General features: G+C 46.4%; 1 protein-coding gene across 1 annotated transcript in view; it reads right to left on the bottom strand.

Annotated features, from left to right (window-relative positions):
- Positions 1–14,599, bottom strand: part of LOC310642036 (uncharacterized protein) — a 36,639-nt gene that overhangs the window by 11,994 nt on the left and 10,046 nt on the right. Inside the window, exons 3-4 of the mRNA XM_083365413.1 lie at positions 3,972–4,223; positions 933–1,201 (exon numbers count right to left, since the gene is read on the bottom strand). Of these exons, the coding sequence (XP_083221539.1) occupies positions 933–1,201; positions 3,972–4,198 (496 nt within the window). The 5' untranslated portion in view covers positions 4,199–4,223. The remainder of the gene's footprint in view (positions 1–932; positions 1,202–3,971; positions 4,224–14,599) is intronic.

Genomic DNA, 14,599 nt, shown 5'->3' with positions numbered 1-14,599 from the left:
ATGGAAAGCTCCCGAAAGGTCAAAGAGCACAAGGGTGGGAGCACAATCTCCATCCCGCCCTTGCCAGAGATCATCCAAACGCGCAACCCAGGGGGGTCTCTTGCTCGGCCGAGGTCTTGGTCCAGACAACCTGTTCCATTTCAGGTCTTTGGAGGGTGCAGCGCTGTCCCTCCCCCAGAAAGGGGAGGTCAGACATTGGGCAGAAGTCAGAAGGTCCAGCAACGGCTTCTTGAGGAGGGGGCAAACCAAAGCTTCCTTAACAAGCAAAGGAACAAACCCTACTCCCACTCAAGGAAGCATTAACCACCGCTAGGGTCCACCTACACGACACCTCGGGAGGGGGGGCTCTAGCCAGCGGGGGGGGGACCCAAAGAGCAAAGGCTGAGCTCGCAGGCCAAAGGATCCCATTTGCCTCCTCAGCTCCGGCAGGTCCTACCTGTTCCCAGAGATGGGCTGGGAAACGATCATCGGCAGACTGAGCCGCCTGCAGCCATTCCCGTTACACACACACACACACACACACACACACACTTCAGAGCTACTAGTTTCGACGGTGTGGTAGTTCTTTGACTATGATTAAACCAGCACTATAGGACCAGCTTATACGACCTTTTAGAGAACCCAGGAGAGTGGAGAGCAGACTCCTTTCAGAATCCCCACCCCGGGGGTGTGAGACCCCAAGAGGCACCCCAGCCTTGAGACCCCCCACCTGTGCCCAGAGTGATCTCTCTGTCCGGTCCAGCCCACGGAGGGCGGGGGGAAGTGAGGCACAACCAGATGCTTTGGCCACAGAGCCAACCCTGGAAGAACACGGTAAATGTCAAGGGCCGTGTAAAATAATTGCCGGGGGGGAGCAGCCTGGTCAGAAAGGAAAAGAGACTCTAGCATCCATTCTTCCTTCTGCCGCAGAGGAAAAGGCTCTCGTTAACCACCTCTTAACAATTTCAAGCAGGGGGTCCTTAAAGGGAGCAGGGGAGACGGTATGTGAGGAAATGAGGACCCCGAATGCCTCACCTGCTCTGCTTTCCTAGCGATGAGGCTGCCGATGGTCTTGCTGAAGAAACTGGCCAGCAAGGGGTTCAAGGGAGGCTCCTGGTCCAAGAAGCCATAGAGGACGTTCCACAAGGCCTCGTCACCGCCTAGCCGGTCGCTGATCTGGGGCACATCCGAGGTCAGCAGCTCGCAGGCCATGTTCGGGTACCTGCAGCAGCAGAAACAAGCCGAGGCTGAGGACCGGCGGGGCCTCGTCCGGTCTCCCCAAGAGCGGTCAGGGGGAGCTGCCAAGGCCCGCCACCCAAGGCCCAAAGACCACGTGGAACGTGGCAGGAACACGCGTGGCCAATGCAGCCTTCTCTCCAAAGAGGAAAGTGCCTTGAATTCTGGCGACGGGGCATTCATAGACACCAATGCCAGGAGTGGGGAGAGTCAGGGGGTGTCTGGGAATCCTTCCTGCATCTCTCCACTTTCCTGGACAGAACAGATCGGTATACAGCCGCTTTGGAGTGTGTGTGTGTGTGTGTGTGTGTGTGTGTGAGTGAGTGTGTGTGTGTGTGTGTGTGTGTGTGTGTGTGTGAGGGGGATTTCTCTCTGCAGTGCTTTACTCACGAGGATGGAAAGGGGCAAACCTCCCATTTCTTGGTCTTTTAACAGAGGAGAATTTGCTTGAATATTTTGAGAATGAGTGGGCCAATTCAAGAAAAAGAAATGGAAATGGAGAACCCAGGGCAAAGGGAAAAGAGGAGCTGCCCCCGCCTCTCAATCCGGCTCCCCCCCCCACTGCCCCCCAATACTATTTCTTCCCGGGCTCTGCTGGCCTCTGCCCGATATCTGGGCTAGCCCGTCTTCCTTCGACTCTCTCGTGCCTGAACTCCTCAGCCGCTGGCTGCGGTTCCGTTTCGGCAAAAGGCCGCTGGGGTTCATGGAACAGCCCTTCGCCATAGTGGACAAAGGTGGCCCTGGCCTGGCGGGACGGACGTTTCACTCCCCTGCAACTGGGGAGGGACTTCCTCTGCCTACTGCGGGCAGGGAGCCAGCTCAGGATTCGAGGTTCCAAGAGAGCGGACCTCAGTGAGCAAAGGGGGAAAGATTCCAGGGATGGGAAATCCCTCAGTTCAGGGAGATGGATTCCTTTTTTAAAAAATCAGAGATGCTCACACAAACAATACCCAAGAGAAAGAACAACGAGGAGAGGCAGCTAGCGAGTCCTCCAACGCACTGAGAAACGAAAAGAACAAACACAGAAAGAAAATGGGAATCTCTCAGCTTGGTTGCTTTCCTGCAGACGTTTCGTTACCAGACTAGGTAACGCCATCATCAGTGCTGGAAGGGGATGGAGGGGGAGGGGGGGACTGTGGGGTCCTTGGTTGCTCTCTTGCAGATTAGCTAACGTCACCAGAGCTGAACTGATGCTGTCTGGTAACGAAACGTCTGCAAGAAAACAACCAGGCTCAGAGAGTGCCAAGGACCCCACAAAAAGGACAACTTTTGGGTTGTAAGTCGTAAGGGTCCTGGAGCAGAGGACACGGGACCGGACTCCTTCAGAACCTCCCCCCCACCTTCTCCGCTAGGCCCCCATCCAAGGGGCCCCCGCTTTCCTCTTCGACAGTACCGATAGGTGGAGGAAATGTAAGAAGCGCCAGGCACCGTTCGCACTCTGAGCTCCCTCGTGTCACCTGAATAAACACACAGACAGATTCCGCCTACAGACTCAGTACAGCCTTGCTTCGTCAATAGCTCAGATCCCTAAGATTATCCCTAAGGTACGCTCGATCACCGAGAGACCGGATCTAGGACAGAAACCGCGGGCGTTCAGCTGGGTTTGCTCTTGGTGGCTGAGGCGGGGTGCTGCCCCCCCTCCCAGGCCTGAGAGAGAAGGCTAGAGGTGCCTCTGGGTCTGAGAAGGGGTTGGAAAACGCCGGGCATCCACCCTCCGGGAGATTTTCTAGACGTGGGGGGAGGCCCGAGCCAGGCCATCCCAGCGAGCTTCCGCCCGAGAGCAGAGGCCAGGATGCTGGCAGAGCCTCTGAGAATTTCAGCCCGTGGCCCACAGGGAGCTCTCGCCATGACCGAGGTCAAAGGGCAGACTCTGTCATTAGAAAGAAGCCGGCAAACCAGGTCTCCGCGGGAGGAGTGCCAGGAGGATCCCTCCACGGTCCAGAAAGGACCTCGGGGCAAGACCAGTTTTAGCCCACGAACCGCCCCCCCTCTCCCCAAGGCAAAGGCCAGGCCTTCCGGGACGTGGTGCCCCGATAGACCATGTTTGGCAAACACCCGAAGACAGCACCTCAGCGGGAAAGCCTGGTGGCAGAAACGTTACCAGCTGGAGCTGCTTTGCTGCACCTGGGCAGCCCACCGTCCTTCACTGGGCCAGGGGGTTCTGCCCGTCAGAAGACGGGACCTTGCAAAAGGACCCTGACCCAGACGTTCCAGTAAACCTTCCGCCAAGGGATGGCTAAAAGAGAGGAGGGGAAAGACACGGAAGGCTCCGGAAGGGCCGAGGGTCAAAGGCCAGATCGAGGCCCCACCCGGAGGCTGAGGGGGTGGGGTGAAACAGGCCGTGCATGCAAGGAAGGCCCTCAGGCACCCCCAGCTGAAGTGGGGGCTGGGAGACGCCTGCTGGAGGGGGTGAAGCCGGGTGCATTAGGGCCAAGGGTGCACTTATTTTGTCTACGTGAAAAAACTGTATTTATGCTTAAATGACCCAATTGGCCTTCAAGGTGCAAACAGTGCCTGATATTTATCAATATCAATATTTTGAAATGATCAAATTTCTGCGCGGTGATACACGCTGGAAAGCCAAACCCGTGTCAGCATGGCGTACTTCCTTTTCCTTGGGACCGCGTGTCACTTCTTAAAGTGTTCAGATTATTCAGGCCCCTTCCAAGCTCTTCGGCAGGATGAGGAGGGGTGGCCTGACAGCGGGAGCCCTGACCAGCCCCGCCTCTGGGACCAGCCGGAAGGAGGATACCTACTTGAAGCGAACCTTCTCATCCACGTCCAGGGGAGGCTCGTGGGTGATCAGCTGGACCAGCTCCTCCATGCAGGGCTGCTGGCAGAGGAAGTCCACCAGCTTCCGGTTCTGGGCTTTGCACTCCTGCAGGACGTCGTCTTCGTCCATCACCTCGCGCAGAGTCACATCCTCTTTCTCCAGCAGTTTGTCGACATGGGACGTTGTGTTCAGATCAAACTTCCAAAACATGATGGGGGTGCAGTCCTACACCTACCTGCCCGGGGGAGGGGGGGAGAGGAGGAGAGGAGACGGCACGATCACTGCTCTGCTAACACCAACGCATTCCCTGCATTCTGCTTCTTTCTGGCTTCCTGTTTCTCACAGGAAAAGTACTTTCCAGAAAAATTGGATAACAGGCGGATTTATCCTTGGAAAAACTCCATCTCTGGCTAACTGGGCAGGAACCCAGAGCATCCCTGTCTCTGGTTACTGGGGGTTTAAGACAGGAGCCCCTAGAAAATCAGGGCTGCTGAGAGGGGCCCCTGGCCAGCCAGGGAAGCCCAACTACCCAGGCTCTCTGGCATCTGCAAAATGCTCAACCGCCCTCAGAAGCAAAGCCTGATGGCGCTGGGGAGGCAGAGAGCGGCTCCCTTTTCACTCAGAGGATGATGGGGTTTTCTTTACAAGCTGATTCAAGCCTGTCACTTGAAATAAGCATGGAAACTCAGGCTAGGTTTGTTTATAAAAAAGCACTGAAAGATATTCTGGGACAGTGCTCACTTCCAAATGTACTAAGGTTTTTGCAATTTGATAACCGTGGCACAAAATAAGATGTTGTACAACTAGAAAAGATCACAAATTACAATCAGGTTGACCAGGGAAATAGGGAGGTTTCTCTTAGAGCAGGGTACCCCCCCCACCCACCCCGGTCCGTGGGCCGGTACCGGGCCTCAGCATGCCAGCCACCGGTCCGCACAAACAAGCCCCATCCTCGGGATGCAGGCAGCACACAAAACCACACACCCTCCAGTCCGCGGAAAAACCTCTGTCCCTGGTGCCCAAAAGGTTGGGGGTCTCTGTCTTAGAGGAGGCCTATAGCAATTTGTGCAGTTTACGTAACAAGGCTAGATTCAGGCTGAGAAAGAGGCTCTCTCCGAGGACACTCGCCAGGGCCTGTTACAGGCTTCTCAAATAAATGGCCTCCGATCCTGCAGACTTTCCAGCTTTTTGAAGCTTTTCTTGAAACAGATTCAAAAGCTTCGGAGCGCCTGCCTGGATGAACTCCCTCATCAGGGCGTAGCCGTCTCGCTCGCCCTCCCTCTAACCCCGTTTCCTCGGCTTTAAGCCTATTCAAGGACCTCCAGGTGAATCTGGCTTCTTTCATCATGTTCTGCAATCCAGAGGCTTAGACCGCTTCTTGGTCATTTCCTTCTTTTTCCCCACAGTACTAGAAGGCTGGATAGCCCCCTTAAATTAAATGTAGACTTCTTAATACAACTTAATACAATAAAAATGCCTGCAAAAGGGCCTCGCACAAATTCTGGGGTGAAAGGGCCACCGACGGCCGCTCCACTTCACGATGACTGACTGAATTGGGAGATTCGGACAGCTCCATGAGATCCTGGACAGCCCACAGCATCAAAAACAGTAAAAGATACACCAATTCAAATTATATGGGACACTGCGAAAGCAGTGATTCGAGGGGTAGCAATTAAGTATTCGGCACATAAGTGGAAGAAAGAGAGGGTTAAGAGATTGGAGTTGATGGGAATGTTGACAGAGGCCGAGGAGGCTCTTCAGAAAGACCCATCCTCAGTAACAGCGAGGGAGAGAAAAGATATTATGCGACATGAGATTTCCCTCCTGGATCAACGTGAATTAGCAGAGAAAATTCAAAGGAATAAACAATTTTTTTTGAACATGCCAACAAGGCTGGAAAATGGTTGTCCTATAGGCTTAGGAAGCGAGCAATCGCGAGAAAAACAGAATGGTTACAGGATGGGATGGGAAATATGGTGGGATCAAATGATCAAAAGAAAAAGGTGATTCAGGAATTTTTTACTGCATTGTAGAAGAAAGACCCAATTTTAGAAGAAAGGATTGGAAGTTACTTAGAAAGGGTGGATTTACAGGAGGTTCCTGAGAATGTAAAAAAAAAATTTGAATTCAGAGATCTCAGAAGGGGAAATAAAGGAGGCAATTAAGAAACAATCGAATGGGAAAACCCCGGGAACGGATGGACTCCCGGCGGAATTATATAAAGAGATGTTGGGAACGTTTAGTGGCCATTTAAAAGATTTATTTAATGAGGTTTTGAGTGAAGGGAAAATACCCCAGTCATGGACAGAGGCTTATATATCTTTGATCCCAAAGGAAGATTCAGATCGTACCTTGGTTAAAAATTACAGACCCATTTCGCTATTTTTTTTATTGAAAAGTTTTTCAATACATTTTATCTTTAACAAAACAACCCCTCCCAACCCACCCACCCCCTTCCCAACCCAACCCAACCCTCCCCCCCTCCCCGACTTCCCAGAGCTAAATACAAGGTATAAAAGTAAAAACAATCATAATCTACCATATGCTAACAACAATGAGTTATTAAGTCTATCGTACTTTAACTCTTGTAAAATGACTACAAGCAATATAAATATCACATCAATACTTATTCAAATGCTAAATGAAACTTTTTAGTCCCATATTTTTTCTGGATGTAATCAATCCATTTTTTCCACTCCACAATATATCTCTGTTGCGAATGGTCCTTCAAATACGCCGAAATCTTTGCCATTTCCGCCAGGTTGGAAACTTTTAGAGTCCACTCTTCTATAGTCGGCAGTTTTTCCTTCTTCCAATATTGCCCTACTAAAAGTCTTGCTGCCGTAATTAAATTCAACATCAATTTAATGTCCACAACCATAGTATCAGTAATAATACCCAGTAAGAACAATTGCGGAGAAAACTTTATCCTTCTCTTAAATATCTTCTGCATATTCCACCAAATTTTGATCCAAAAAGCTTTAACCTTTTTACAGGTCCACCATATATGAAAATACGTTGCATCTTCACCACCACACCTCCAACATTTAGGCTGGTAGTTCAGATACATACTTGCTAATTTTTTGGGATCTAAATGCCATCTATAAAACATTTTATAAAAATTCTCTCTTAAATTTTGGGCTTGCATAAATTTTACATTTCTCACCCAAATCTTTTCCCAAGTATCCACTGTAATAACTTCTTGAATATTCTGAGCCCACTTTATCATGCAATCTTTAACAAGTTCTGTCTCTGAATCAATTTCTATCAATGCAAGATATATCCGTTTGATATGTGCTTGACCCTGATTTCTAATTTGCTTTACCAAATTTTCATCAGTCATTGAAAAACCAATTTTCTGATCTTCTTTCCACCTGGCCTGTAGTTGCCCATACTGAAACCAGGTTTGAACAATCTTTTCTCCTCGTAAAAGGTTATACGGCTTCAAATGCCATACATTCCTTTCCAAACTTAAAATTTCCTTACATGTAGTCACATCATGTTTAAACCCAACATTTATATTTTCTATTGTGTGTTTCGGTATTGCCCATAGAGGTATCTTATAATTTAACTTGTGTCTATACTTTTTCCAAACTCGCAACAGAGCATGTCTTAAAATATGTACCTTAAACACATTATCCACCTTCTTATCATACAACAGATATGCATGCCAGCCAAATAACAAATCATGACCTTCAAGATTTAATAATCTTCCTTGTGTTAAATTAATCCAATCACTTATCGCTGACAAAGCAGCAGCTTCATAGTATAATTTAAAGTTGGGCATTTTGAGACCACCTCTTTCACCCGTGTCCTGCATGATCTTAAATTTAACTCGTGGCCTTTTCCCTGCCCAAACAAATTTATGAATACCCTTTTGCCATTCCTCCAAGTTTGAATCCTTTTTAAGAATAGGTATCATTTGAAATAAAAATAGAAATTTCGGCAAGACATTCATTTTCACTGCTGCAATTCTTCCCAATAAAGACAATTGTAATTTTTTCCAGCTATCCAATTCTTTTTGAACTTTTCTCCATAGCTTTTCATAATTATTTTTATATAACTTTGCATTTGAGGGTGACAAATATACCCCCAAATATTTAACCCTTTTGACAATTTCAAATCCAGTTAACCCTTCTAAAACAGCCTTTTGTGATACTGTCATGTTCTTAGACAGCATTTTAGTTTTTTGTATATTAACCTTGAATCCAGAAACTTTCCCATATTGAATTATTATCTCCATCAGTCCTACAACAGACTTTTCTGGCTGGGTCACCGTAACAACCAGATTATCTGCAAACGCTCTCAATCTGTAATCCTGATCTCTTATTTGAATTCCCTTAATTTTTTCCGAATCCCGTATTTTAATCAATAATATCTCCAATGTTAAAACAAATAATAGAGGTGATAATGGACACCCCTGCCTTGTGCCCTTTTCAATATTACATGCTTCAGTCAAACTGTTATTTACTATTATACGGGCTGTTTGCTTTTGATATAATGCCCTGATTGGTTGTAGAAATTTATCCCCAAAATTCATTTTATCTAATACTTTCATCAAGAATTGCCAATCCAATTGATCAAAGGCTTTTTCAGCATCCAAAAAGATCAGCGCAGCAGGGATCTGGTTGTTTCTTTCCAGAAATTCCAACAAATCAACTATATGCCTCACGTTATTTTTCATTTGTCTACCACTTATAAACCCAGTTTGGTCACCACCTGTTGCAGTACCCTCATTAATCTGTTAGCTAAAACCTTAGCAAATATCTTGTAGTCCGTATTCAAAAGTGATATTGGTCTATAATTTCTTGCTTGAGTAACATCCTGATCTTCCTTCGGAATCAAAGAAATGAAAGCAGTTTTCCAAGACGGAGGCACCCCTCCTCCCATTTGAATTGTCTGAAACAATTCCCTTAATGGCTTTATCATCTCAAACTGTAAATTTTTATAATACACAGCAGTCAATCCATCCGTCCCTGGTGCTTTACCCACTTTCAGTGGCGTAGCGTGGGGGGTGCAGGGGGGGCCGGCCGCACCGGGCGCAACATCTGGGGGGGCGCCCATTAAGCTCGCCTTAGGGGGACAATTCTGCTTCGCCGAGGGTCGGAGGAGCAAGCGAGTGGGCGGAGCATAGAAAGCAACCGCATTTGCTGCGCCCAGCCAGAGCGGGATCCCGTCCTCTCGCGGCTGCAGATCGCCTCCTTTCTCGGGTGGGGGTGGGGAGGCTTGGCGGCGTCTCGCCTCCCTCTCTTTCTCCCGCTGCAGCTCTCCTCTGCTTGGCTCTCAACCTGCAAGCCCGGCCCCCCCGACCCAGCTCCCGCCCCCATCTCCTTTCCCAGAGGTAAAGGTAAAGATGAGATCCCCCCATCTCTCTTAGATTCAGAAGACCCGGTTGCTGAAGTCGTGAACTCGCCGGGTCGCGCCCGTCTTCATGGGGCCTGAATGAAGGCGTCGGTGTTAAATCTAAATAACCAATCCATCACCCTCCATTTAAGCAAGAGGAACGGATAGGCGGTTCTCAAAATCACTCGGCGGCTGCCCCTGATCTTGAACTTCCTCTTAACCAAGACAAACGGGAGCTCCCAGGTTGAGAATTCGGAGGAGCTTCCCCTCGGCCGTGGAAGTTCACTTTTGAGACAGCCGCTATCTTTGGGCAATTGGTTTCACTGGGTTTCTATTGTGGGGTAAGGAGGGGGAGGGGGGCAATGTACCTTGTCCGGAAGGTATTGAGGAGAGGAGGAAGGTGACTGGAGAGGGACGGAAGTCCAGGTAGCGCCAAGTTCCTGAAATCTCTGCCAGAAAAGGAAGGAAGAGAACGGCGCTTGTCCTAGTCCTAGTTGGGAAGAGGAATCTGCCTAAAATTGACTAGTCAACGGGACTTCAGAGTTTTCCCTTTGGGGGGTAGGTCCGAGAAATTGACAAGACCCACTCTCGAATCCGTGTTGAATTTAATAAGGTCACTTTATAGTCCAATCCCCTCCGTGCTGAGAAGTAGCCGAAGCAAGTTCCGTGAGATTCATTCCCAGGTAAGCAGAGACTTCCCAGTACGTTCGACTACAGCATCCCTCATCCTTGATTGACCCTGGACGAATTGGTGATGACTGGGACTTGAAATCCAGGACATCGAGCGAGCCCGGGTTGGGAGGGGAAAGGGGGAGGAAGGGGGTAGCCTGGACTGTGGGTCTGCAGGAGGCAACAATCTGGAATATGGACAATTTGGAATAACCTTGGGAAGCTGAGGCATTGTAAGTTGGAAGTCATTGTTTGTTGCCTAACATGTTGGGTCACCCCACACCACATGCTAAGCCATAAACCGTGGTTGGTATCCAGGGTTTAGGACAAGATGGAGAAAACTAGCCAATTGTGGGATCATAAATCTTGATGAAGCCCATCATCGCTCCGTGTGATGTATGCACTCAATCTACAAACGTAGTCCAAGCCTATTCACATCTGTTGTAAGGTCATTCTCTCGTGGGGTTTATCTTGACATCCACTAAGAGTGGAACAAACATGCCCCATTAACCATTTTCAACGCCATGTCCTCTCTTTGTCTCATCCTAAATCACAGCTGAGGCACCTTAAAGTTGCCTTGTTTCAGTTTTAAACTAGCATTTTCCCTCTTCTCCAGAGACCCTTTTTTGCCTTGAACCTAACTCAAGGGTAGGCAACCTTGGCTCTTTTATGACTCATGGACTTCAACTCCCAGAATTCCTGAGCTAGTGGAAGAGACTCGATCCACGGGTTAGGGGGCGCAAATTACTTGCCTTGCCCCGGGTGCTGACAACCCACGCTACGCCACTGCCCACTTTCAATTGTTTAATTGCTAAAAGAATTTCTTCCTCAGTTATCAATTGATTCATCTCTTCCTTTTGTTCTTGTGTAAGAACCGGAATACTAGCATTCCTCAAATATACATCAATATCTGCTTCATTAATCTTATCTCTAGCATATAATTTAGAATAAAAATCAACAAAAGTTTCCTTAATAAGGTTCTGTTGATACACTACCTTACCCTTGTGTTCTATTTTATCTATATTAGAAGCGCCTATCCTTCCTCTTTGCTTCTTTCTCAACATATAAGCTAACCATCTACCTGGTTTATTGGCATTGCAAAAAGTATTATGTCTAGCAAACCGTAGATTAGTTGCCACCTGATCGGCCATTAACTTATCAAACTGTCCCCTTAATAAATTAATAACCTCTTTAATCTTCACATCCGATGGATTCAAAATTAAGGCCTTTTCTTTTTCCCTAATTTCATTCTCTAATTCTTTCCTCCTAAATTCCAAATTACGTCTGTATTTATTATTCATATATATTAACACACCTCTCATGTAAGCCTTACTAGCGTCCCAAACCATTTCCATAGAAGTACCCTTATTCATATTAGTTTCAAAAAAAACCTTCATCTGTTTTTTACATTCTTTCACATTTTCCTGATTTCTAAACAGGTTCTCATTTAGACGCCAGGAACGCCTATCTCTGTTATCCTTATCAATCTCTAGCCAGACTGGACTATGGTCAGACATAATTCTTGGACAGATCTTTATCTTCTTAATCCTAGAAAAGAAATATATTAGTAATTAATATAAAGTCAATCCTAGAAAAAGATTGATGTCTATCGGGAAAAAAAGTATAATCCTTTTCTTGTAAATTTCTTTCTCTCCAAATATCTCGCAGCTCCAAATCATCCTTCATCTCAAAAAAGGATTTAGGCAATTTAGCATGACTTGGAGTACTTCTAAAAGAACCACTCTTGTCCATTTGTACATCCAAGACACTATTCCAGTCTCCCATGAAAATAAAAGATTTATAATCCAACTGAGTGATCTTGCTGTGTAGTAAACTATAAAAGTCTGCTTGTTGTTGATTAGGAGCATATAATCCAACCAGAAGCGTTTTTTTACCTTCTATTAACAAATCTATTATAACGTATCTTCCTTGTTTATCTGCTTCAATTAACTCCGCTGTCATAGTATTCTTAATATAAACAACCACTCCATTCTTCTTATTCATTGCAGAAGCAATAAATTGTGTACCCAGTCTTGAATTTAATAAGTACTTTTGGTCCGTAACTCTAATATGTGTTTCTTGTAAGCAAATAACATCAGTCTTAAATTGTTTTAAATATTGAAAGATTTTCTTTCTCTTCTGTGGTGAATTTAAGCCATTAACATTCCAAGTTAGAAGCTTAGTCGCCATCCTTAGCGACCCGAAGCTTTTGGAGCGCTTCTTCCAGAATCCCCTTTACATTCTTAGGTCGCGCCCCTCCCACAGCTTCGCTATAGGTATGCTTTGGAGGTTCCATAACTTTCTGCTGGTCTTGTTCTTGCTCTCGTCTCATTCGTCTCAAAGCAGCACACGTCATCCTCTGGTCTCTAGCTTCTTCCGATGATACTGAAATTTGATCCACTCCTGTAGCTTTCTCATCTGTCTGCATTGTTCCTTCAGCACCTTGAGGCTCTCCCTCGCCATTCTTCTTTGTAGATTCCAAAAGTGGTATGGGGGTTGCTTTTAAAACATTACTATAAAAATCACGTGCCTGCATCACTGTAATAAGACGATGTCTCGTGCCTTCATGCCTCACCACCATACCCACTGGTATCTCCCATCTAAACTTGATATCACGTCGCCTGAGCTCTTGTGCTAAAAAAGCAAACTCCTTTCTTCTCCTTAAAATTCTTGGAGGGATCTCTTTTAAAACCAGGACTTCTTGCTCAGCAATTACAAGCTTAGTGTTGTAAGAGGCTTGAATAACTTCATTCCTGATTGCTCTCTTTGTAAAATAAACCACCGCATCTCTGGGTAATTTCCTTTGTCTTGCAATCCACGAATTGACACGAAAAATTTTATCTATGTCTTCCACAATTCCATCTGCTGGCCGTCCCAGCACCCCTTCCAGAGCCTCAGAGACTATTTCCTTCAGATTTTCTTTAGGATTCTCTTTTAAGCCTCTGATCCTAACAGCAAACTCCATCTCGTGATACTGCACCAAGGTCAAGTCACTGTCGATTTTATCCACCACATTCTCAGTCTCTGACATTTTTGCATATAATTTGATATTATTTTGGCTGAGATCTTCCACTCTTTCATCCAAGCGCTCGATACATATAGCCATGCCTTGAAATGCAAGCAAAATGTCCGCCCTTATTTCTGTTAACTTCTCATCCAGCTTTTCATCCATAACCTCAGCTAGTTTTTCTGTTAGCTTCTCATCCAGCTTTTCATCTATAATTTCAGCTAATTGCTGCGATTGCTTTTCCAAAGCTTCTTGCATCACATTCTGCAAATCTTTAACTGTGAGGGCTGGCGTAGGTGCAGGTGCAGGGGGCAATAAAGCTTGCGACGAAGACTGCTGCACCGGGGAAGCCCCCGCGCTTCTAAGAACTTTGGAAGATTTAGCCGCCATTTTCCCCCACTATTGCTTGCTACGCACTTTCACTTTCAAAGTCTGCAAAGTCCATTGAGCTAAAGATCAAAAGTCCACTTTCACCTTAATCTCCTGTATCGCTCTGCCTGCATCCTCGTTCTCCGAAATCCTTTCCTGCTGGCAGGGATGGTTGCGAACGCCTTGTTCTGCTCCTAAAAGCACGGAGCAGAAATGCCGCGCAGCCTGGAGCAAACCCAGGCTTCGGGGGGGCTCAATCCTTCAGCTGCCAAAACTTTAAGTTCTGGCGGCCCCGGAGAGCTCTACCCCTACCTGGGTACTCACCCCCTCCTCTTCTCCTGAGGAGGGGGCTTCCGAACCGCCAAAACAGCTGATCGGCGCTGTTTTCGGCGATTCTACAAAGCCGCGAAGCTGACAGCCTGGAAATGGCTGTCTTCGGCGACGCCTTGCCACCCGGAAGTCGCCACTCTAGACCCATTTCGCTATTGAATGCAGATTATAAAATTTTCTCCTCAATTCTGGCCGGCAGGCTTAAAGTTTTCTTAAGAGAATTTATACATCCAGATCAGAATGGTTTCTTCCAAATCGGCAAATAAGAGATAATTTGAGAACAGTGATGAATACGTTGGAATATTATGAGATGCACCCTAGCAAACAGTTGGCAATGATGTTTCTTGACGCTCAGAAAGCATTCGACATGGTTAGTTGGGAATTTTTAATATGTCAGATGATTAAAATGGGATTTGGACCAAATTTTGTAAGAGCTATACAAACAGTTTACATTACGCAATCTGCCCGAGTATTATTCAATGGTGAATTGACTGGGAAAATTGATATACAAAAAGGTACGAGACAGGGATGCCCCCTTTCACCTCTACTGTTTATTCTGACTTTAGAACCACTATTGATTATAATTAGGCAAAATAATAATATTAAAGGATTAAAAATAAATGATCAGCAATATAAGCTTCAAGCTTTTGCTGATGACTTAGTTTTTATTTTGGAAGACCCATTGGAATCAGGCCCTAAATTATTGGAGGAAATTAGTGCCTTTGGAGAAGTAGCAGGCTTAAAGATTAATCGAGATAAAACTAAATTTTTGGTAAAGAATATTGGAACTGAATCCAAGGTACAATTACAAGAGGTGATGGGGATCCAAATAGTTAAAAAAGTTAAATATTTAGGTATTTGGCTATCTTCAAGGTGTCAATCTATAAAGGAAT

The sequence above is a fragment of the Vipera ursinii genome, assembly GCF_947247035.1.
Source record: "Vipera ursinii genome assembly, chromosome: 6".
NCBI lineage: Eukaryota > Metazoa > Chordata > Lepidosauria > Squamata > Viperidae > Vipera > Vipera ursinii.
The sequence above is the reverse complement of the archived record's forward strand: the minus strand, read 5'-3'. Positions and strand labels throughout refer to the sequence as shown.